Here is an 18,283-nt window from a genome sequence, read left to right as displayed (position 1 = left end):
AAACTTTTAGTATTTTGTTATTAATAATTAACAATATAGTACAAAACATATTATAAGTTAAGAGACATATAAACCTAAATAACGACTTGGGTCGAATATCAACCGGCTCACCAAACTCGACTGATCAACCGACCAACTGGACTTTATATATTCAAGCTTTAATAATATAATAATATATAGTATAGTATATATTTATAATAATACTTTTAAACTAAAATCATTTGAGTATATAAAAATAATGTCAATGTATTTTTGTTGGAAAACATCACCGGTTAATTATTAATAATTTCATATATATAATATTATATTCTTATATGTGTGTGTGGTGTGTGTTGCTCGTGTTAATCATAGAAGATCGAATTTTTAGTTAAAAAATCTAAAAAAGATAATGTGTTTTAGTTAAAAAGGTAATTACTAATTACCATGTTTCTCGATGTTATTTTAGAAGATAGAGTTTTTTTTGTTTTAGTTAGAAAGGGTAATTGTGATGTTGTCCAATATGATTTTTGGAAGTTGAGTCTTTTTAGTTAGAAAATATAAAGAAGATAATATTTTTAGTTAAAAAGGATACTTGATTATCTAAATAGGCTCATAATTCGGCCCAAGTACCGGCCGACCAAACTTTTAATGTTTAGATTTTAATAATACTAGCTTATAGCCCGCGCAAGGCACGAGAGTTTTTTAATTATTTATAAACTTTTTAAATATATTTTAAATGGTGTGAAAAAATTTAATTTATAAATAATAAATTAACATTTTTTATAAAATAAAATTCAAAATTATGATTTGTTTGTAAGTTAAAACTGTTGTAAATACACCATCACAACCATTAATGACTTCAAATAAACTATTTTAATCAAGTCATTCCTTTTCCCGTATGTATCATGCCAAAGTATTAAATTCTTTCTATCAAATTTTAATATATTTTGAGTAGAATACGTTACGCCAACTCCTATCAGATTATATTTATAAATGTATTTTATATTAGAATTATTATAATGTGATTTAAATATTTTTCAGAAAACATGCAATAAGAAGGTAGAATCTATTTTAGATTAAGAAAAAGTTTTTGTATTCGTTCTTCACATAAATTCGGCTTATTATTTTTCAAATATCTTATAAAAAAAATTGTGAAGGTGCAATTTATATGATTCTACAAATAAAAATAGTAGGAAATATTTATATTGGATTAAAAAAATCATAAACACGTGAAAGACAAAATTTGTTTTGGATTCGGAAAAGGAATTATGAACATGCAAGTAGATATCCGTTGCCTTATAGAACAAAAGTTAATTTTGTTCTAATCCAACTATGCTTATTTGTTCGATATACGATCCAACTGATGATAAACTTTTCGACCATACGACCATTCGACCAAATTATCTCTCTTGCGCTTATTATATATAAGTATACAATAGTATAGATATATAGGCTGACATTCCAGAGAGTGACTCTTTATATGGAGTTACATAGTGCGCCACTATAAATTATCAATTTTATTATTAGAATACATATAAAACGTGATTCTAATATAAAATACTATAAAATAAATCTATTTTAAGTAATTTAACACTTAAAATTTGATTAAAAAATTATATTTTCGAAACTGATTCTACAACAGAATAATTCTGGATGATTATTATTCTGTTACAGAATCATGTTGAGATATTGCATAATTTTAGATGATCTTTGGAATTAAAAAATTGTATAATTTCGTTTTCGGTTTAATAATCAAGATTTGCAATTATATTTCATAAAAAATATAATAGAATATATATTATGTATATATTTATAATGGTGTGCTACGTAACTCCATATAAGAGGGTATGCTATGGAGTGCTACCCATATATATATATATATACTATAGATTACATATTTATATTTATGTTGAGTTTTATATCATTTATATTTTTCAAACTCAATCTAGGCAGAATCCAAGGTATATTTACTTTTTAAATAAACCTACGTACATTTTTCGACTCAAATTACTTCCAAACAAGATTTACAAATGAGAAAATCACCAAGTTAGTAATCCACTCTCGTGAATAATCAGACAAGTACCACTATCTCAGAGTATTTGATTAATTCCATATAGCCATCAACAATTAGATCAAACATGAAACATTCTTGATTATCTTTTGCTGTGTTGATCTCATCCATTAGAATCTTGGCATCTGTTTCTATTCTTGATAACACATTTATTCTCATATTTTCAAATTTATGTAACCCTATGTTTTTCATATTAACCCAATCAGTAATTAGAATTTTTTTTTTTTTTTATAAAAGAGCTCATTCAATAATAAAAAGCCATACGGAATCTACATAACCAGTCGCGTCGAACAAACAAAATACAGAAACAATCACTGATTAATCCATTCTTCTCGGAGATAAAATCACGTGATTTGTTGAAGATGATATATACACATGCTTCGCCACTTTCGCTTCCACCATAAACAGTTTGAGCTATCGACTGAGAATGCAATCGCCTAGTAACTTTTAATACCTAATCAAGCACCATACTCACACAAATGGTGAGAAAATAACAAAACTCACACAAACGGTGAGACAACAAGAAAACAAAACCAAACGTGACAAACTAGCAACCATAGATTTGCAATTGCGAAAATAAAATACTAACTAAACCAAGGCAATCTTTAGATCTAGGGAACAACCCACAAAAACAAGATAACTCAGACCACTTTCGAGAATTAAATCACTGAGAAGAATGAGAAATCTGAAACTCCGTGGAATTAAGATCTAGAAATAGAATGCCAAATCGGAAAAGACTTTAAATCCTTAGATCCGAAAAAACAAACTAATGTTAAACTTAAGAAAGAAAGGTTAATCTTACCCAACAAAGAAGATTTTAGAGGGATCAACAAGTTTTTTTGAAAAAATAAAACAAAAAATAAAAACTTTTGGGGCTTTCCACCGGTGGAGATCTGGTGGAAGCCCCTACGCAGCTAAGAAAGAGAAGGAAGAGCTGCTACGAAAATAGGGTTTGGGGAGAGAGGCTGCGGCGAGAAGATGTTTTTAGTAATTAGATTTTTAAAGAGTTAATTACAGTTTGTAACCCCTAGGATTGCTCCAAACGCACTTAAGATCCTGAACTATCAAACGTGACATAATGCACCCTGAACTTTACATTCCTGTGCAAGTTGTAACACATAGTCACTATTCCGTCCAAATATGCCGTTAACTTTAACTGTTTGAGAGGTAACAGTGTGTGTATTAGTTTCTAACAGCTATTTTACCTCTTGTGACCCCTCAAAAATTATGTATTATATTTTGAAATTATTTCTGAACACACACAACGATGTAAAACAAATTTAAAATAAGTTTTAAAGTATGTATCTAGATTTAGAATCTGAAAATTTATTATTATTTTTACATAAACGATGTAACTTATTTTAAAATTTTAAAATAAATACATATTTTAAAAATTATTACATCGTTGTGTGTGTTCAGAAATAATTTCAAAATATAATACATAAACTTTGAGGAGTCACAAGGGGTAAAGTAGCTGTTAGAAACTAATATACACACTGTTACCTCTCAAACAGTTAAAGTTAACGGCATATTTGGACAGTATAGTGACTATGGGTTACAACTTGCACAGGAATGTAAAGTTCAGAGTGCATTATGTCACGTTTGATAGTTCAGGATCTTAAGTGCGTTTGGAGCAATCCTAGGGGTTACAAACTGTAATTAACTCAATTTTAAATGAATAGCATGATAAATATACATTTACATATATAATATTATAATTTAATGTAATGTGATTGATAAATAGTTTATAATATATATGACAATAAATCATATGATATTTGTTATCATTAAATTATAAATATCATCTTTTAAATTCTATAAAAACAACATATATGAGAATTTAAAATGATAACTTTCATATTATTTTATAGCAACATATATGAGAATTTAAAATGATAATTTTCATATTATTCTATTTTGATATTTATGATGAGAAGAAAATAACGTCGGAATACAAAAATTCTTATCAGTTAGATTGAAATAAAAATAAAAAAATTATATTACATAAGAATTTTTTTTATAATTAATAAATATCGAGCCAAACAATTTACCTTTAAGTTCAACTATCACAAACTAAACTTTTGATTATTATTTATTTATGAAAAGATACGTAGGAATCTCGAATTCCGAAAACAGTTTTAAAATCACAAAGCTCACCCATCGTTTTCCGATCCATAACATTAATCTCATGCGAAATTTTATATAATCTTAGATATGATAATTTTAAAAACATCATCAGACTTATAATTAAACAATGACTAAAGCCAACAAAATAATTTCATAATTTAAAAGCTATTTTTATGTATATAAAAATCATTTAAATATAACTAATAAATAAAATATCATCATCTTATGTCAATATATTTTAAAAATATAATTAATATTTTAAATATTATTAACCAAAAGAAATGACTAAATTTATCTATTATCTTTAAAATGTTATTATATATAAACGGTATCAACCCCCCCATCACATATTGGTACGGCACGAGTTTAACTTGGGGAGACGATGATTTATCCTCCCTATACAGCTCTTGTTGGTCCTTGAATGTATTACAGGGGGTTTGAAAGCAAACTAAGTTATGAACACTTGTAATTTAACTTCACAAAATAAATAGTTTATTTATCTTGCTTTTTTGCTACAACCTCGAAGAATTAATCTCGAGCTTCGTTTCTCAAGGAATACACTGTGTTTCACTCCCATGGTGTTCTCTCTGTTTGATATCTCTGTGTTTGCACTTACTCAGCTCAAGCTCGGTTCCCATACTTATATTAATGTTTAACCTTACTTGGGCACCACGGGTTCTGTAGATCTATAAAGTAGTCTTTTGCTTTTGCGGCTACTTTACAGAACACAGCCCATGTGACATTCGTAACATGCATTTCTACAGTTGTTACCTTGTATGAAAAGCAACCTAAGAACATTCTATTTTGAGTAACTTAGAGGTGAACGAAAGTGACTTGTCTCCTTTCAAGGTAGTTATCCACAACTTTGTGTATTCTTGAGCTTCAAGCTATAGGCTTGATACTTGATAGGTCTGCTACAAAACATCTTTCTGCAGCATTCCTAGGATTGAACATCTTTATCTGCCACAAGATTTGACTTGATGTGGAGTCAAATCTAATCCAAGATCTCCAGCGACAGTGACATAGGAACATCAGAACTTGTTGTCAAAACAATGATTGAGATGACAATGGCTTCCTGAATACGCTTTAGGTAGGAACGCCAGAGTTTGCTGTCATGTAAGCAGAAACTTGTTGTCTGCGGAGCTTCAGCCAAAGTTGTTGTCAAGAGCAAACTTGTTGTTGAGACTTTGAAACTATCTGCCTTGTGTAGTACTGCTGTCAAACATCTTGACAGTAGCGGTCTTTTAATCTTGCTGTCATTTGTCTTCGCGCCTTAGGGCATGAACAATTTTGAATTGAACTTCTTCCAAGTATGACCATTATAGTTCTGACAGAGATAAAACTATACTACAAAGACATACTCTGGCTGTGACAGTATGTTCTACTTAGATAAATCTAAGTACATGAAAATGTTAAGTTGACTGCTGTCTATCACCCATAAATCCCAACAATCTCCCCCAATTTGTTTTTATGGACAATAACAATAAATTTACAATCTATACATGCTGTCAACTTAACTAACATAGATCAGAACAGTTAAAACTTTATTTCTGAAAAATGTTAAGTTATACTAAATCATTTGATCATAGAATTTATAAATTGATCAATCAAATGAAATGGTGAAGGGGATAAATGCTTCTTAAAATAAGCAGATAGAAAGAATTTTCACTTAGCTCATTTTTTAGCTTTCTTTTCACCTTTGGCTTTCTGTTCTTCTCTCTTTAGTTCATCCACTAAGAGATTTAGATCAGCAATCAAAACAGCTTCTTATGGAGTTTCGATAAAATCTTCAATTCTATTCTGTAAGGCAAAGGAACCGAAGTCTCTAGCTCCATCAAGAGTAAACCATAACTGATGTCCACTCTTACAGTATCTGAATTCCATTTCATTTCGATTGATTCTAAATTTCCTTCCAGGGACACTGTATAAGGTTTCTCTTCTCTTTTCATCCAGCTTGGGATCTTCATTCTCTCTGCTTGCGAGAACAACTTCGCATTCTTCGGCAAACTGAGCTTCCAGATTGTTTAAAGTGTTAGGGATATACTGAAATATTCGTTTGAAGTATATAACGATTTGAGAATCTTGAATTGTAAAGCATAATGTAACGTAAATGTAATTACGATAACTCAACACAACAAAAGACAGGAAACAATACGTAAGTATAATACAGGAATCTACAGGTTGGAGATCCGATACGAACAGACAAAGACAATCAAGATATCTGAGACGAACATCCGTCCACTGGAAGAAGTTCATTAATATGTTCAAGCCTCAGTGATGAATAAAGCTCAATCAGTTTCCACTATCAAGATTGCCTGAAGATCAAGTATCAAAGACCAGAAGATTCCAGTATATCTATTTTGATTATTTATAATCAAATTTATCGAAGCAACATCAAACCCGGAATGACTGATCAAGTATATTATCAAGCAAAAGGATTCAAGGAATTATTTCAGCTCTAGTCGTTCGTGAACCAGACCAGTGCACAGGACGTCAGGACATACGAAAGTATTCAGTGGATTCGATCAACGAATTATTTGATCAAGTCAATCTGTGTTGCATCAACAAAGAATTAAATTTATATATATATATATATATATATATTTATTATTAATTGGAATTTACTTGAAACCTTAATAATTCAAGTAAATTCATAAAAAAATTAATGATATATATATATATATACATATCCAACAAATATAAATTACAAGTAAATGTTTGACTTTAGTCAAACTTGCGCCTGTATGTATAAATACAGTGCTAATTCACTTAGAAATTTTCTAAGTGTAACACTGGTACACTGCAACACAGAAGAATGATTCAAGGCGCAAAGTTTGACTTAGTCAAACCCTGCGCTAGTTTCCATCTCTGGAAAATGGCTAAGGATGGCTCTTCACTGTACCATTGTTGAGGCGCAACAATTGGTCAAGCGCAACATTTGACCTGGTCAAATGCCGCGCCTCTGACTAACATGCCTTGGCGCAACTTCGTTCTCATACTTAGAATAATTCTAAGTCATGTGAATACTCCACTGTGAAGAAATGGCGCAACTGTTGACCACTTGGAGCGCAACAATTGACTGAGTCAAAACAAGTTCAACAACTCAGAAATTTTCTAAGTGCAGTGCAACACTGGACAGAGTGTTGGCGCAAGGTTTGACCAAGCGCCAACTTTGACTTTCCCATGGAGTACTGATTTAGCGCAAGTTCAACTTTGGAGTTAGTTTTATTTTGGACAATTCAATTTAACTGCAGTTAAATTGAATTCGTCCAGGACGAACGCGTTAACCATGGTTAGATGTTGGAAGCCTATAAATAGAGCTTTGTGTTTTCATTTAAAAACAACTACACACTTTGTAAGTGCACACACTATAGACATTCTCGAGAGCAAAGTTAGAATATCGATTTAATCGAGAGTTTGTATTAGAGTGATTGTAGTCTCTGCAGCCGACATTCGTGTTGGAATTTGTAGCACCCGAGGATTATTTTTAATATAAGAATATTCCCTGACTTGCTGGAGTTGTTTGATTACGATTGATTTAAACTGGACTTAAACAGAATTATTCCGCAATTAAATTAAATCGAAGAAATCGGTATAGACGTATTCAACCCCCCTTCTACGTCTATTGGACCTAACAATTGGTATCAGAGCCACGCTGATCGATATACAGATATGAGATCCGTTACCAATCTGAGAAGCTAGCTGTCCGTACAATCGTAATTTTATCTGATAACAATGTCGACACACAAGTTAGGAATCAAAGTACCTCCATTTGACAAGGATGACTACAACAACTGGAAAATGAAGATGTTGCTGTATATCAGAGTTGCCAATCCCTTGTACATTGGGATTCTGGAAAATGGTCCGTTTGTGCCAATGAAGATTATTCCTGAATCTGTTGAAAATGGTGTTCGCATTCCACAAAAGTCTGTTCCCAAAGAGAAAAGCGAATACACTGAGACTGACAAGGAATATATTGCACATGACCATAATCTGCAACTCATAATTGTTCAATCAATGACCAAGACTATGACACATCTAATTCTGAGTCTGAAAACATCAAAGCAGATGTGGGATACTGTCGAGCCATTAATGGAGGGACCTGAAGAAGTCAGGGAAAATGGAAACGATATGTTGATTGCCAGATATGAAGCATTTCAGGCAATACCTAGAGAGAACATTTCTCAAATCTACGAAAGGTTCATGTTACTGTTAAATGAACTCACTCTGCATGGAAAGACTTATCCACAGAAAGAGATTAACAGAAAGTTCTCATTTGTGATGCCACCTCATCTAGTTGTGAAGACTGAGACCATCCGGGAAAGAAGCGACTTCAGGACTATGACTCTGGAAAAACTGTTTGGAAAACTGAAGACGTTTGAGATGGAACTCGAACAAAGAAAGATCATATATGGTGGTGGATCATCTGAAGCCAAGAGTATGGCCTTACAAAAGACCACTGCACTGATTGCTGATGAACCATACTTTGGTTATCAGCAACTAGTTGAATATGGCATTAATCATCACACTGTTGCACAAAGTGATTGTTCTTCTGTCAAAACTGATTATCCTTCTACCAAGTCTGAGATTGTAGAAGCTGAAATTGATGAAGTTTCTGTGGAACCGGAGGATGATTTTTATACTCAGGAAGAGCTAGAGCAGCTAGAGGATAAGTCTATGGCTTATATGGCTGCAAGGTTCAAGCATATCAAGTTCAGGAAGAACCCCCGGTACAAGAAAACTTCAGGAAATAAGTTTCAGAACAAAGGAGGATACTCAGGGTCAGGGTCTAGAAGTACCGGTAGTTACAAACCAAACATGTACGACAAGAGCAAAGTCAGATGCTACAACTGCAATGAATGAGAGCACTTTGCAACAGAGTGCAGGAAACCCAAAGCGGCTCCTGTCAAAGAAAGAAGCAACTCATATGATAAGAAGAATTCTTATGAGGATCTGAAGAAAAAGAATGAAAAGCTGAAAGCTAAGTTGGAAGCAATGGTTGCCAAGCATAAAGGAAGGGCATACATTGCTGAGGGAAAAAGCTGGGATGACACGGATTCTGATGATGAACCTGTTCAGAGCAACTATGCATTTGCATTAATGGCTGACACTGTCGAGGAATCTCCATCTCAGGTATCTCCTGAAATTTCTGTTGATGACATGACTACTGCTGATTATAAAAAGACTATTAATGAACTAGGTCAAGAGATGTATAACTTGCACACTAGTTTATTAGCTTCAGAATCAGATAACTGTAGTCTATCTCTAAAGATAGCTAAACTTGAAGAACGGATAGACGAGTTAGCTTTAGAGAAACTCATGAACACTAACCTTAAAGATAGAATTGAATATCTAGAGAATAAGGAGAAGTGTAATGCATAAATCGAGGAATCCCTTAGGTCCCAAATAGCTGATCTAGAAACTAAGCTTAAGGCCTATCAGAATTCTGCTTTTCTATAGAAAGAGATCTTGGATAGTCAAAGGGTCGATAAGAAGGTTGCTATTGGCCTTGACTATAGTTCTTTAGAAAGTTCTAAAAGAAAGAAGAGAAAAGAAAATGAAGGTATATTTGTTTCATCAGGAATTGAGAATGCTCCTGAAGGAACAAATGTACCTAAGATTCTAAAGAACACCAAGACCACTATCTTTAGAAAGGCACAAACGGAACCTCTGATAGAAGAAGACCTTGCCATTAAGGAAGAGTTGAAAAATGAGGAAGTTGTTAAGCCTCAAGTAAAACAGGAAACACAAGACGTACCTTCTAATCCCCAAGTTAGAGAAGATTCTGATAAAACTGGATTAGGAAGTACTAGTTCCAACAAAAAGAAGAACCACAGAAATGGTAAGCTAGATGCTAAGAAAACCAACTCTGGGACTCCTAGTGCTAGAAAGGTTTGTAACAATTGAAATTCTACTAATCATCTTACTCATGCATGTAAAATGACTAAAGTAGATACTCCTGTTACTAGCATGCCTAATACTGTTAACATGAATGCTGTTCATTTGCCATGTGGTAGAGTAGGTTGCATGCAATGTGCAATGAATATGATGTATGCATGTTTTACCATGTTAAATGCATCTTTTTCTGCATCACCTGCTATGAATATGAATATGCCTGCACCTTCTGTTGCCCCTGTGGCAAAGACTGCTAGTTCTTCTAAGAAGAAGGAGACTCCAAACTCCAAGTCTAAAAGCACTTCTTCTAAGACTAAAAAGGAGAAGAGTCCAGTCACCCCTGAACAAGCACATGTTAAAACAGATTCTGTTGATACTCCTGTTTCTACTAAACCACCTGGACCCAAGAACGTCTGGGTACCAAAGAAAGTTTAATCCATTTGTGAATGCAGGGCACAAGAAAGAAAAGCAAAATTGTGTGGGTTCTTGATAGTGGTTGTTCAAGACACATGACTGGAGAAAAGTCCCTGCTCACAGATGTGGTGATGAGAACCGGCCCGATTGTAGTCTTTGGAGATGACAGCAAAGGATTCACAACGGGATATGGTAAGCTGAAAGTTGAAAATGTCATCATTGAAGATATCTCTCTGGTGGAAGGACTCAAGCACAATTTACTGAGTATCAGTCAGTTCTGTGACAAAGGTTACGATGTAATCTTTCAGAAGGAAGTTTGATTGATCCAGAACCGGAAGAACAAGGATCTTACACTCCGTGGTGTAAGAAAATCAAGTTTGTAAAGCTGACATAAATTCAGCAAGTAAGGGGGAGGTCAAGTGTTTCTATAGCAAGGCCTCTGTTGATGATAGTTGGTTATGGCATCGGAAGCTCTCACACTTGAACTTTAAGACTATGAAATTCTTTAGTCAAAAGTGAACTTGTGAGAGGACTTCCACAGAAAGAATTTTGTCAAGAAGGACTCTGTGATGCATGTGAAAAAGGGAAGTCAAAGAAAGCATCGCACGTGAGCAAAGGAATGACTGACATTGGTTCACCCCATCAACTGATTCATATGGATCTATTTGGACCAGTCAACATCCCCTCTATGTCAAGGAAAAGATATGCTCTTGTGATCGTCGATGACTACTCAAAGTACAAATGGTTATTATTCTTACATACAAAGGATGAAGCAGCACATGTCATCATTGATCATATCAAGAAGATTGAAAACGAAGCAAATTTGCCAGTAAGGGCAATCAGATCAGATAATGGAACAGAATTTCGTAATGCTGTTCTTAATGAATTCTGTACTGATAAGGGTATCTCTCATCAGTATTCAGCTCCAAGGACTCCACAACCAAATGGTGTCGTAGAAAGTAAGAACAGGACCTTGATTGAAGCAGCAAGGACAATGATTAGTCAATCAAGACTTCTAATCTATTTCTGGGCTGAAGCTGTGAGTACTGCTTGCTACACTCAAAATCGTACCCTGGTTAACAAAGATTTGGATAAGACTCCTTATGAAGTAATGGCCAACAGAAAACCATCACTGAGTTACTTTCATGTATTTGGTGCAAAATGCTATGGTCTAAAGGAAGAGCATCTGGGAAAGTTTGATGCCAAAGCTGAAGAAGACATTTTTCTGGGTTATTCTTTAGAGTCTAAGACCTACAGGGTTTATCTGATCAATGACGACAAGCTGATTGAAAGCATCAATGTAAGATTTGATGATACCAAGCTCCCAAGTCTTCAAAAAGAAAATGAATCTGATTCTCTAGAATTTGAGAATTTAGAAGACATCTATATACGAGAAGATGAACCTGAAACTGATACTAGGGAACCTAATGCAAATGAAGGAACTGCTGATCCTGAACCATCTAGAGGAAGTATTGGCAACAATACAAATGATCATCATGATCACAGTGGTCAAAGTGGAGGATCATCAAATAGAATTAGCATCAGTTCAGGGGGAGCAAGTCACATTAGTGGATCTACTAGTCATCACACTCAACACAACTATGATTATGGTGAATCATCAAGATTGAATCTGCCAAGACAAAGGGTATGGAGTAGAGCTCATCATGTTGAACAAATCATTGGTGATCCAGACACAAGAGTGCAGACTAGAAGAGCAACTCAAAATGAATGCAACTTTGCTAGATTCTTGTCTCAGACATAACCAAAGAAAGTTGAAGAGGCTCTAAGTGATCCAGATTGAGTATCTGCAATGCAGGAAGAACTCAATCAATTTGAAAGGCAGAAAGTTTGGAAGCTGGTGCCAAGACCTAAAGGAAAATCTATAATTGGCACCAGATGGGTTTTTAGAAACAAACTGGATGAAGATGGTATTGTTACGAGGAATAAGGCAAGACTGGTAGCAAAGGGTTATTCGCAAGAAGAAGCAATTGACTATGATGAAACCTATGCTTCAGTTGCTAGGCTTGAAGCAATCAGGATGTTCTTAGCATTTGCTGCACACTCCAACTTCAAAGTATATCAGATGGATGTGAAAAGTGCATTCCTGAATGGTGATCTAGAAGAGGAAGTCTATGTTGAACAACCCCCTGGTTTGAAGACAAGGAATTTGAAGACTTTGTATACTTTCTCTTCAAAGCACTCTATGGCCTGAAGCAAGCCCCTCGAACCTGGTATGACACTTTTTCCAAGTTCCTACTTGAAAATGGTTTCATCAGAGGTATCATCGATAAAACTCTTTTCCATAAAAAGCATAAGGATGATATAATTCTTGTACAAGTATATGTCGAGGACATTATATTTGGTTCTACTAATGATCTTTTGTGCGAGAGATTTGCTAAGCTTATGCAGAGCAAGTACGAGATGAGCATGATGGGAGAATTATCTTTCTTTCTAGGACTTCAAGTTATTCAGAAGCCTGACGGTATTTTTATCTGTCAATCTAAATACATCAAGGATCTTCTGAAGAAATATGGAATGGAAGAAGCATCTCCTGCCAAAACTCCCATGCCAACTGCTGTCAAACTTGATCAGGACAAATCTGGTAAGTCAGTTGACATCACAAAGTATCGAGGTATGATTGGCTCTCTCTTGTACTTAACTACTAGTAGGCCAGATATCATGTTCGCAACTTGTTTATGTGCTAGATTCCAGGATGATCCTAAAGAGTCTCACCTTATAACTGTTAAGCGTATTTTTAGGTATCTTAAGGGAACCCCCAATCTAGGGATATGGTACCCTAAAGATACAGGTTTTAATCTGATTGGCTATACAGATTCTAACTTTGCAGGATGTAAGATTGATAGGAAAAGTACTTCAGGAAGCTGTCAGTTTCTTGGACGAAGGTTGGTGTCATGGCATAGTAAGAAGCAACACTCTGTGTCTACGGCTACAGTAGAAGCTGAATACATAGCTGCTAGAAGTTGCTACGCTCAAATCTTGTGGATGAGGAATCAACTACAAGATTATGGACTCATGTTGGATAAAATTCCGATTCTGTGTGATAACACGAGTGCCATTGCCATTGCCAACAATCCTGTTCAACACACCAGGACAAAGCATATTGATATCATGTATCATTTCCTTCGCGAGCATGTCATGAATGGAACAGTAGAGTTACACTTTGTACCTACTGATCAACAAATTGCAGACATCTTCACTAAACCACTAGACGAATCCACTTTCTCTAGTCTGGTTGGTGAACTTGGGATATTAAATATGTCTAATGAATTAGACAAGAAATAACTGCAATTCGTTCGTTAGTTCACAAGTTTTAAAATGTCAATATTTTCAGGACTTCTGAATTTACAAAGAGCATCAAGTATTTTACATATTTATCTGATAATTAGTTTTAACTATTTACCATGATTTATATGATTTGCATGATCTTTAAATGATTATGTGATTATTTGCTATGTGTTAGATATTTAGAATTAATTTTCTTGAATTATTTAAGTACTTATATTCAATTAATGAATATTAGTCTTTATTTGATTCATATTTTAAATATATTTGATTAATGGATTTGAAGCAATTCAAATTATTTAAAGTTATCCATTAATTAGATTTTAATTAAAATACTTGCAGCATAATTAATTAAATATTGTTTGACTGAAATTAATTTAGTTAAAACTTTATTTGATTTAATTGTGATTTTTATTGTATCAAATTGTTTTGTTCTTAAGTAGAATAAATTTGATACACTTGGTATTTATGCGTTTTTGGAGTTAAACTCGAAAAATTCTAAGTACTGCATAAGGTTGAGCTTCGGCGCAAACTTTGACTTTTTCAAAGTCAAATGTTACGCCTCCACACTGTGGTTTGGCTGTGTAGTGTTTGCGACTTAGATTTTGTCTAAGTCCCTCATAGTTGCGCCACTTATACACTGTATGTGTATAAGGGGCAGTCCTGTCATTTCAATACTTGCACTCAGCCACATTCTCTGTGTGATGTATGGAGGGCAACTTGGTAATTAACCAAGTTGCGCCTCACCCATATCTGTGAGTATATGTATACTCTTCTACTTCGTTTTCTTTTTGATAGGGATTAGGTTCATTAAGTATTACGACCCGATCCAATAAAGGCCCGTGTAGCCGGTTTAATCATGAGGAATTCCGCTTTGGCCCAATGGCGCTCCGAACCAGATATATATGGGCCGTAAGGAAGACTTGGATGGGCTCGAGGCCCATACAAAGGTCCAGCTACGAAGCTAAGTCCTACGATACAACTAACTCTCGTGGATAAACGTCCCGGAGTTCTTGGTGAGATTAGAGTTCTGTCTTATCTGTTACTCCGAAGCGTACTTCGATACGAAGTCTGGAACGTGGAATCATACTTCCATCCAACTTCTGACTCCGAAGCGCCTATATAAAGGGTTCTACCCCTCATAACTAGAACTACGTTTTGGACTTGATTCTTCTCCTAACAGAAGATACGTAGGCATCTCGCACCTAGACCAGTCCAAAGCACGAATCGCTCACGCCCTTTGTTTTCAATTCCATAACATTTGGCGCCGTCTATCGAAAGAAGACAACAACCATGACAAACCCGACCGGGCCACGTTCCGAAATCCACGTTCCCCGTAATAGAAATACCACCGGAATCTCTACCGAGTCAATTCCCATCACCGCCTCCATCCCGCTTGGGACCACTGCTGCTCAAACTACTCTTCCACTGACTTTTGGCACGCTGCCCCCTATGACTCGAGTAATTTCAACCATTAGTGACGCCGGCACACATTACTCAACGGTCACAACAACCACTCGTGGAGGCATGGGAGACGACTATGTGAATGTAACTGACTACGACTCCTCTGAATCGGCGCAGGAGCATGATACCCCCCCTCGAAGGAGGAGAGATGCTGACCCTACTCGACACCGTCAGCGTCGCCATAGGCAAGAAGCCAATGAGCCCCGAGGAGCAACGAACCAAGCCTATGAGGATCGAGTCCGTGCTTATGAGGAGGAGATCGCACGATTAAAAAGGGATCAGGCCAGATTACCGCCTCCGGAACCAAGGGACGAAAACCCTCGTCAGACCGTCATGAATCAAATTCACTTGTTACCAGCAGGCGATCCTGATAACCCCGTTCCCCCTTTTACGCAAGAAATCATGGGTGCAAGAATATCCTGAAAATTCAAGCTCCCAACCATTAAAGCTTACGATGGCACGGGTGATCCCGCTAATCATGTTCGGGCCTTCATGAACGCTCTGTTGCTCCAACCCGTCACTGAAGCAATCAAGTGCCGCACTTTTCCTCAAACCTTGAGTGGGATGGCGCAACATTGGTATAGTCGCCCTCCCCCTAATTCTATCTCTTGTTTTGCTGACTTGAGCAGGGCTTTCATAGGGCAATTTGTTGGAAGCAAAACGCATGTTAAGAGCTCTGCCTCTCTAATGAATTTGCATCAAGGTAAGAATGAATCACTCCGGGAATATATGAATCGTTTTACCAAAGAAGCCTTGAAGGTCCCGGACCTAGATCAGAAGGTAGCCATGATTGCACTCCAGCAAGGTACCACTGATGACAACTTTCGCCAGTCTCTAGCCAAGAGGGCCCCCGATAATATGAACGACTTGCAAGAAAGAGCCGGGAAGTACATTAAGGCGGAAGAAAGCCTAAGGAAATCCCAGAGTAACCAAGGGCTGAACACCAATTTTAAGAAACGTGGAAACGATGTCGAGTATAACGCTGAGAACAAATATGCCAAAAAGGATGATGATGAGAAGTCGCCTGCTAAAAAGAAGGTAGGACCAAGGTTCACAGAATATGCTAGGCTCAACGCCCCAAGAAGTCAGATCCTAATGGAGATCGAAAAGGATGAGAGTGTTCGATGGCCGAAGCCCATAAGGACCGACCTAGAGAAACGAAACAAAGATTTGTATTGTCGATTCCACAAAGACACGGGGCATAAGACCGATGATTGTCGACAACTGAAGGACGAAATCGAATTCTTGATCCGAAGAGGCAAGTTGTCTAAATTTACCAAGGATGGAGACAAGAATTATCGGGACAATGACAGTCGTGGAAGAGACAATGATGATAAGAGAACTCAGCCTCGAGGGCCTGTGATTAACGTAATCTCCGGAGGGCCTACGGCTGCAGGCACTTCGAGTAATTCAAGAAAAGCTTATGCAAGAGAAGTGATGAATATAGTTGGAGAACCCCCGAAACGGGCAAAAATTGACTATACAATGGCATTCGATAATATTGACCTTGAGAAGGTGAAATTCCCCCATGATGACCCCTTAGTAATCACTCCAGTCATTGGAAACTCGTCTGTAAAGAGAGTGCTGGTTGATAATGGAGCCTCGGTGGATATCTTGTTCTATGATGCCTATGAAAAGATGGGATACTCCGATACTCAACTAACACCCTCGGATATGCCTATATATGGCTTCAATAATGTGGAAACCAAGATTGAAGGCATGATCCAACTTCCTGTAACCATGGGTACCGAACCTAGACAAGCCACGTGTATGGTAAATTTCCTGGTCGTTAAAGCCTCATCAACCTATAATGCCATCCTTGGGAGGACTGGAATATATGCTTTTAAGGCAATCCCGTCCACTTATCACATGAAGATTAAATTCCCGACTTGGAATGGAATTGGAGAAGAACTGGGAGACCAGAAAATGGCCCGAAGTTGTTATATTGGAGCATTAAGATCCGGAGGAGCTGGGGGGGGGGGCAAGTGCTACCCATAGAATATCTCGATGTTCGGGAAGAAGAAGAAAGAAGAGGCAAGCCTGCCGAAGATTTGGTTCCAGTCCCATTGTATACTGAGGAATCCGAAAAGGTCACTTATGTTGGAGCATTACTCCAGGAAGACTTGAAGCAAGAGCTTGTGAGGTTCTTGAGGACCAATCGCGATGTTTTTTCTTGGACAGCGGCTGACATGCCAGGTATTGATCCTTTATTCATGACTCACAAGTTGAATGTGAATCCTGATAGGAAACCGATTAAGCAAAAGAAGAGGAATTTCGCTCCCGAAAGGCAGGAAGCCATTAAATAGGAGGTAGATAAGTTGTTGGAAGCCGGGTTTATTGAGGAAATTCAATTTCCAGAATGGTTAGCTAACCCTGTCATGGTCAAGAAGGCAAATGGAAAGTGGAGGATGTGTGTAGACTTCACCGATCTGAATGATGCTTGCCCTAAGGATTGTTTCCCTCTTCCAAGGATAGACACGCTGATAGACGCCACTGCTGGCCATGAGATGTTAAGCTTCATGGACGGATTCAGTGGATATAATCAGATCCGGATGGACAAAGACGACGTCCCTAAGGTATCATTCATTACTGACTTTGGTGTATTCTGTTATTTGGTTATGGCATTTGGGCTTAAGAATGCAGGAGCCACATACCAACGCCTGGAAAACAAGATGTTCAAGCATCTGATAGGTAAAACTATGGAAGTATACGTTGATGAGATGCTAGTGAAAAGCTTGAATAAAGCGGATCACCTAGAGCATTTGAAAGAAGCTTTTGAGGTCCTGAGGACGCATAAGATGATGTTGAACCCAGCCAAGTGTGCCTTTGGGGTTGGTTCCGGGAAATTCCTTGGTCTAATGGTCTCCAAACGTGGTATTGAGGCCAACCCTGACAAAATAAAAGCTATCCTCGACATGGAACCGCCCAAAAGTATAAGGGATGTACAAAAGTTAACAGGTAGGATCGCAAGCCCTGGGAAGATTTGTATCCAAGTCAGGAGACAAATGCTTACCTTTCTTCAAAGCTTTG

General features: G+C 36.5%; 1 protein-coding gene across 1 annotated transcript; it reads left to right on the top strand.

Annotated features, from left to right (window-relative positions):
• Positions 1–15,817: 15,817 nt before the first annotated feature.
• LOC135152044 (uncharacterized) lies at positions 15,818–17,559 on the top strand. Its single transcript, XM_064091497.1, has 2 exons — positions 15,818–17,189; positions 17,276–17,559. Exons 1-2 carry the CDS (start codon positions 15,818–15,820, stop codon positions 17,557–17,559), a joined length of 1,656 nt encoding a protein of 551 aa, XP_063947567.1.
• The last annotated feature ends 724 nt before the right edge of the window (positions 17,560–18,283 follow it).

This window comes from Daucus carota, chromosome 4 (assembly GCF_001625215.2).
Source record: "Daucus carota subsp. sativus chromosome 4, DH1 v3.0, whole genome shotgun sequence".
Lineage (NCBI taxonomy): Eukaryota > Viridiplantae > Streptophyta > Magnoliopsida > Apiales > Apiaceae > Daucus > Daucus carota.
Note: the sequence above shows the minus strand (reverse complement) of the source record. Positions and strands in the feature narration are given on the sequence as shown.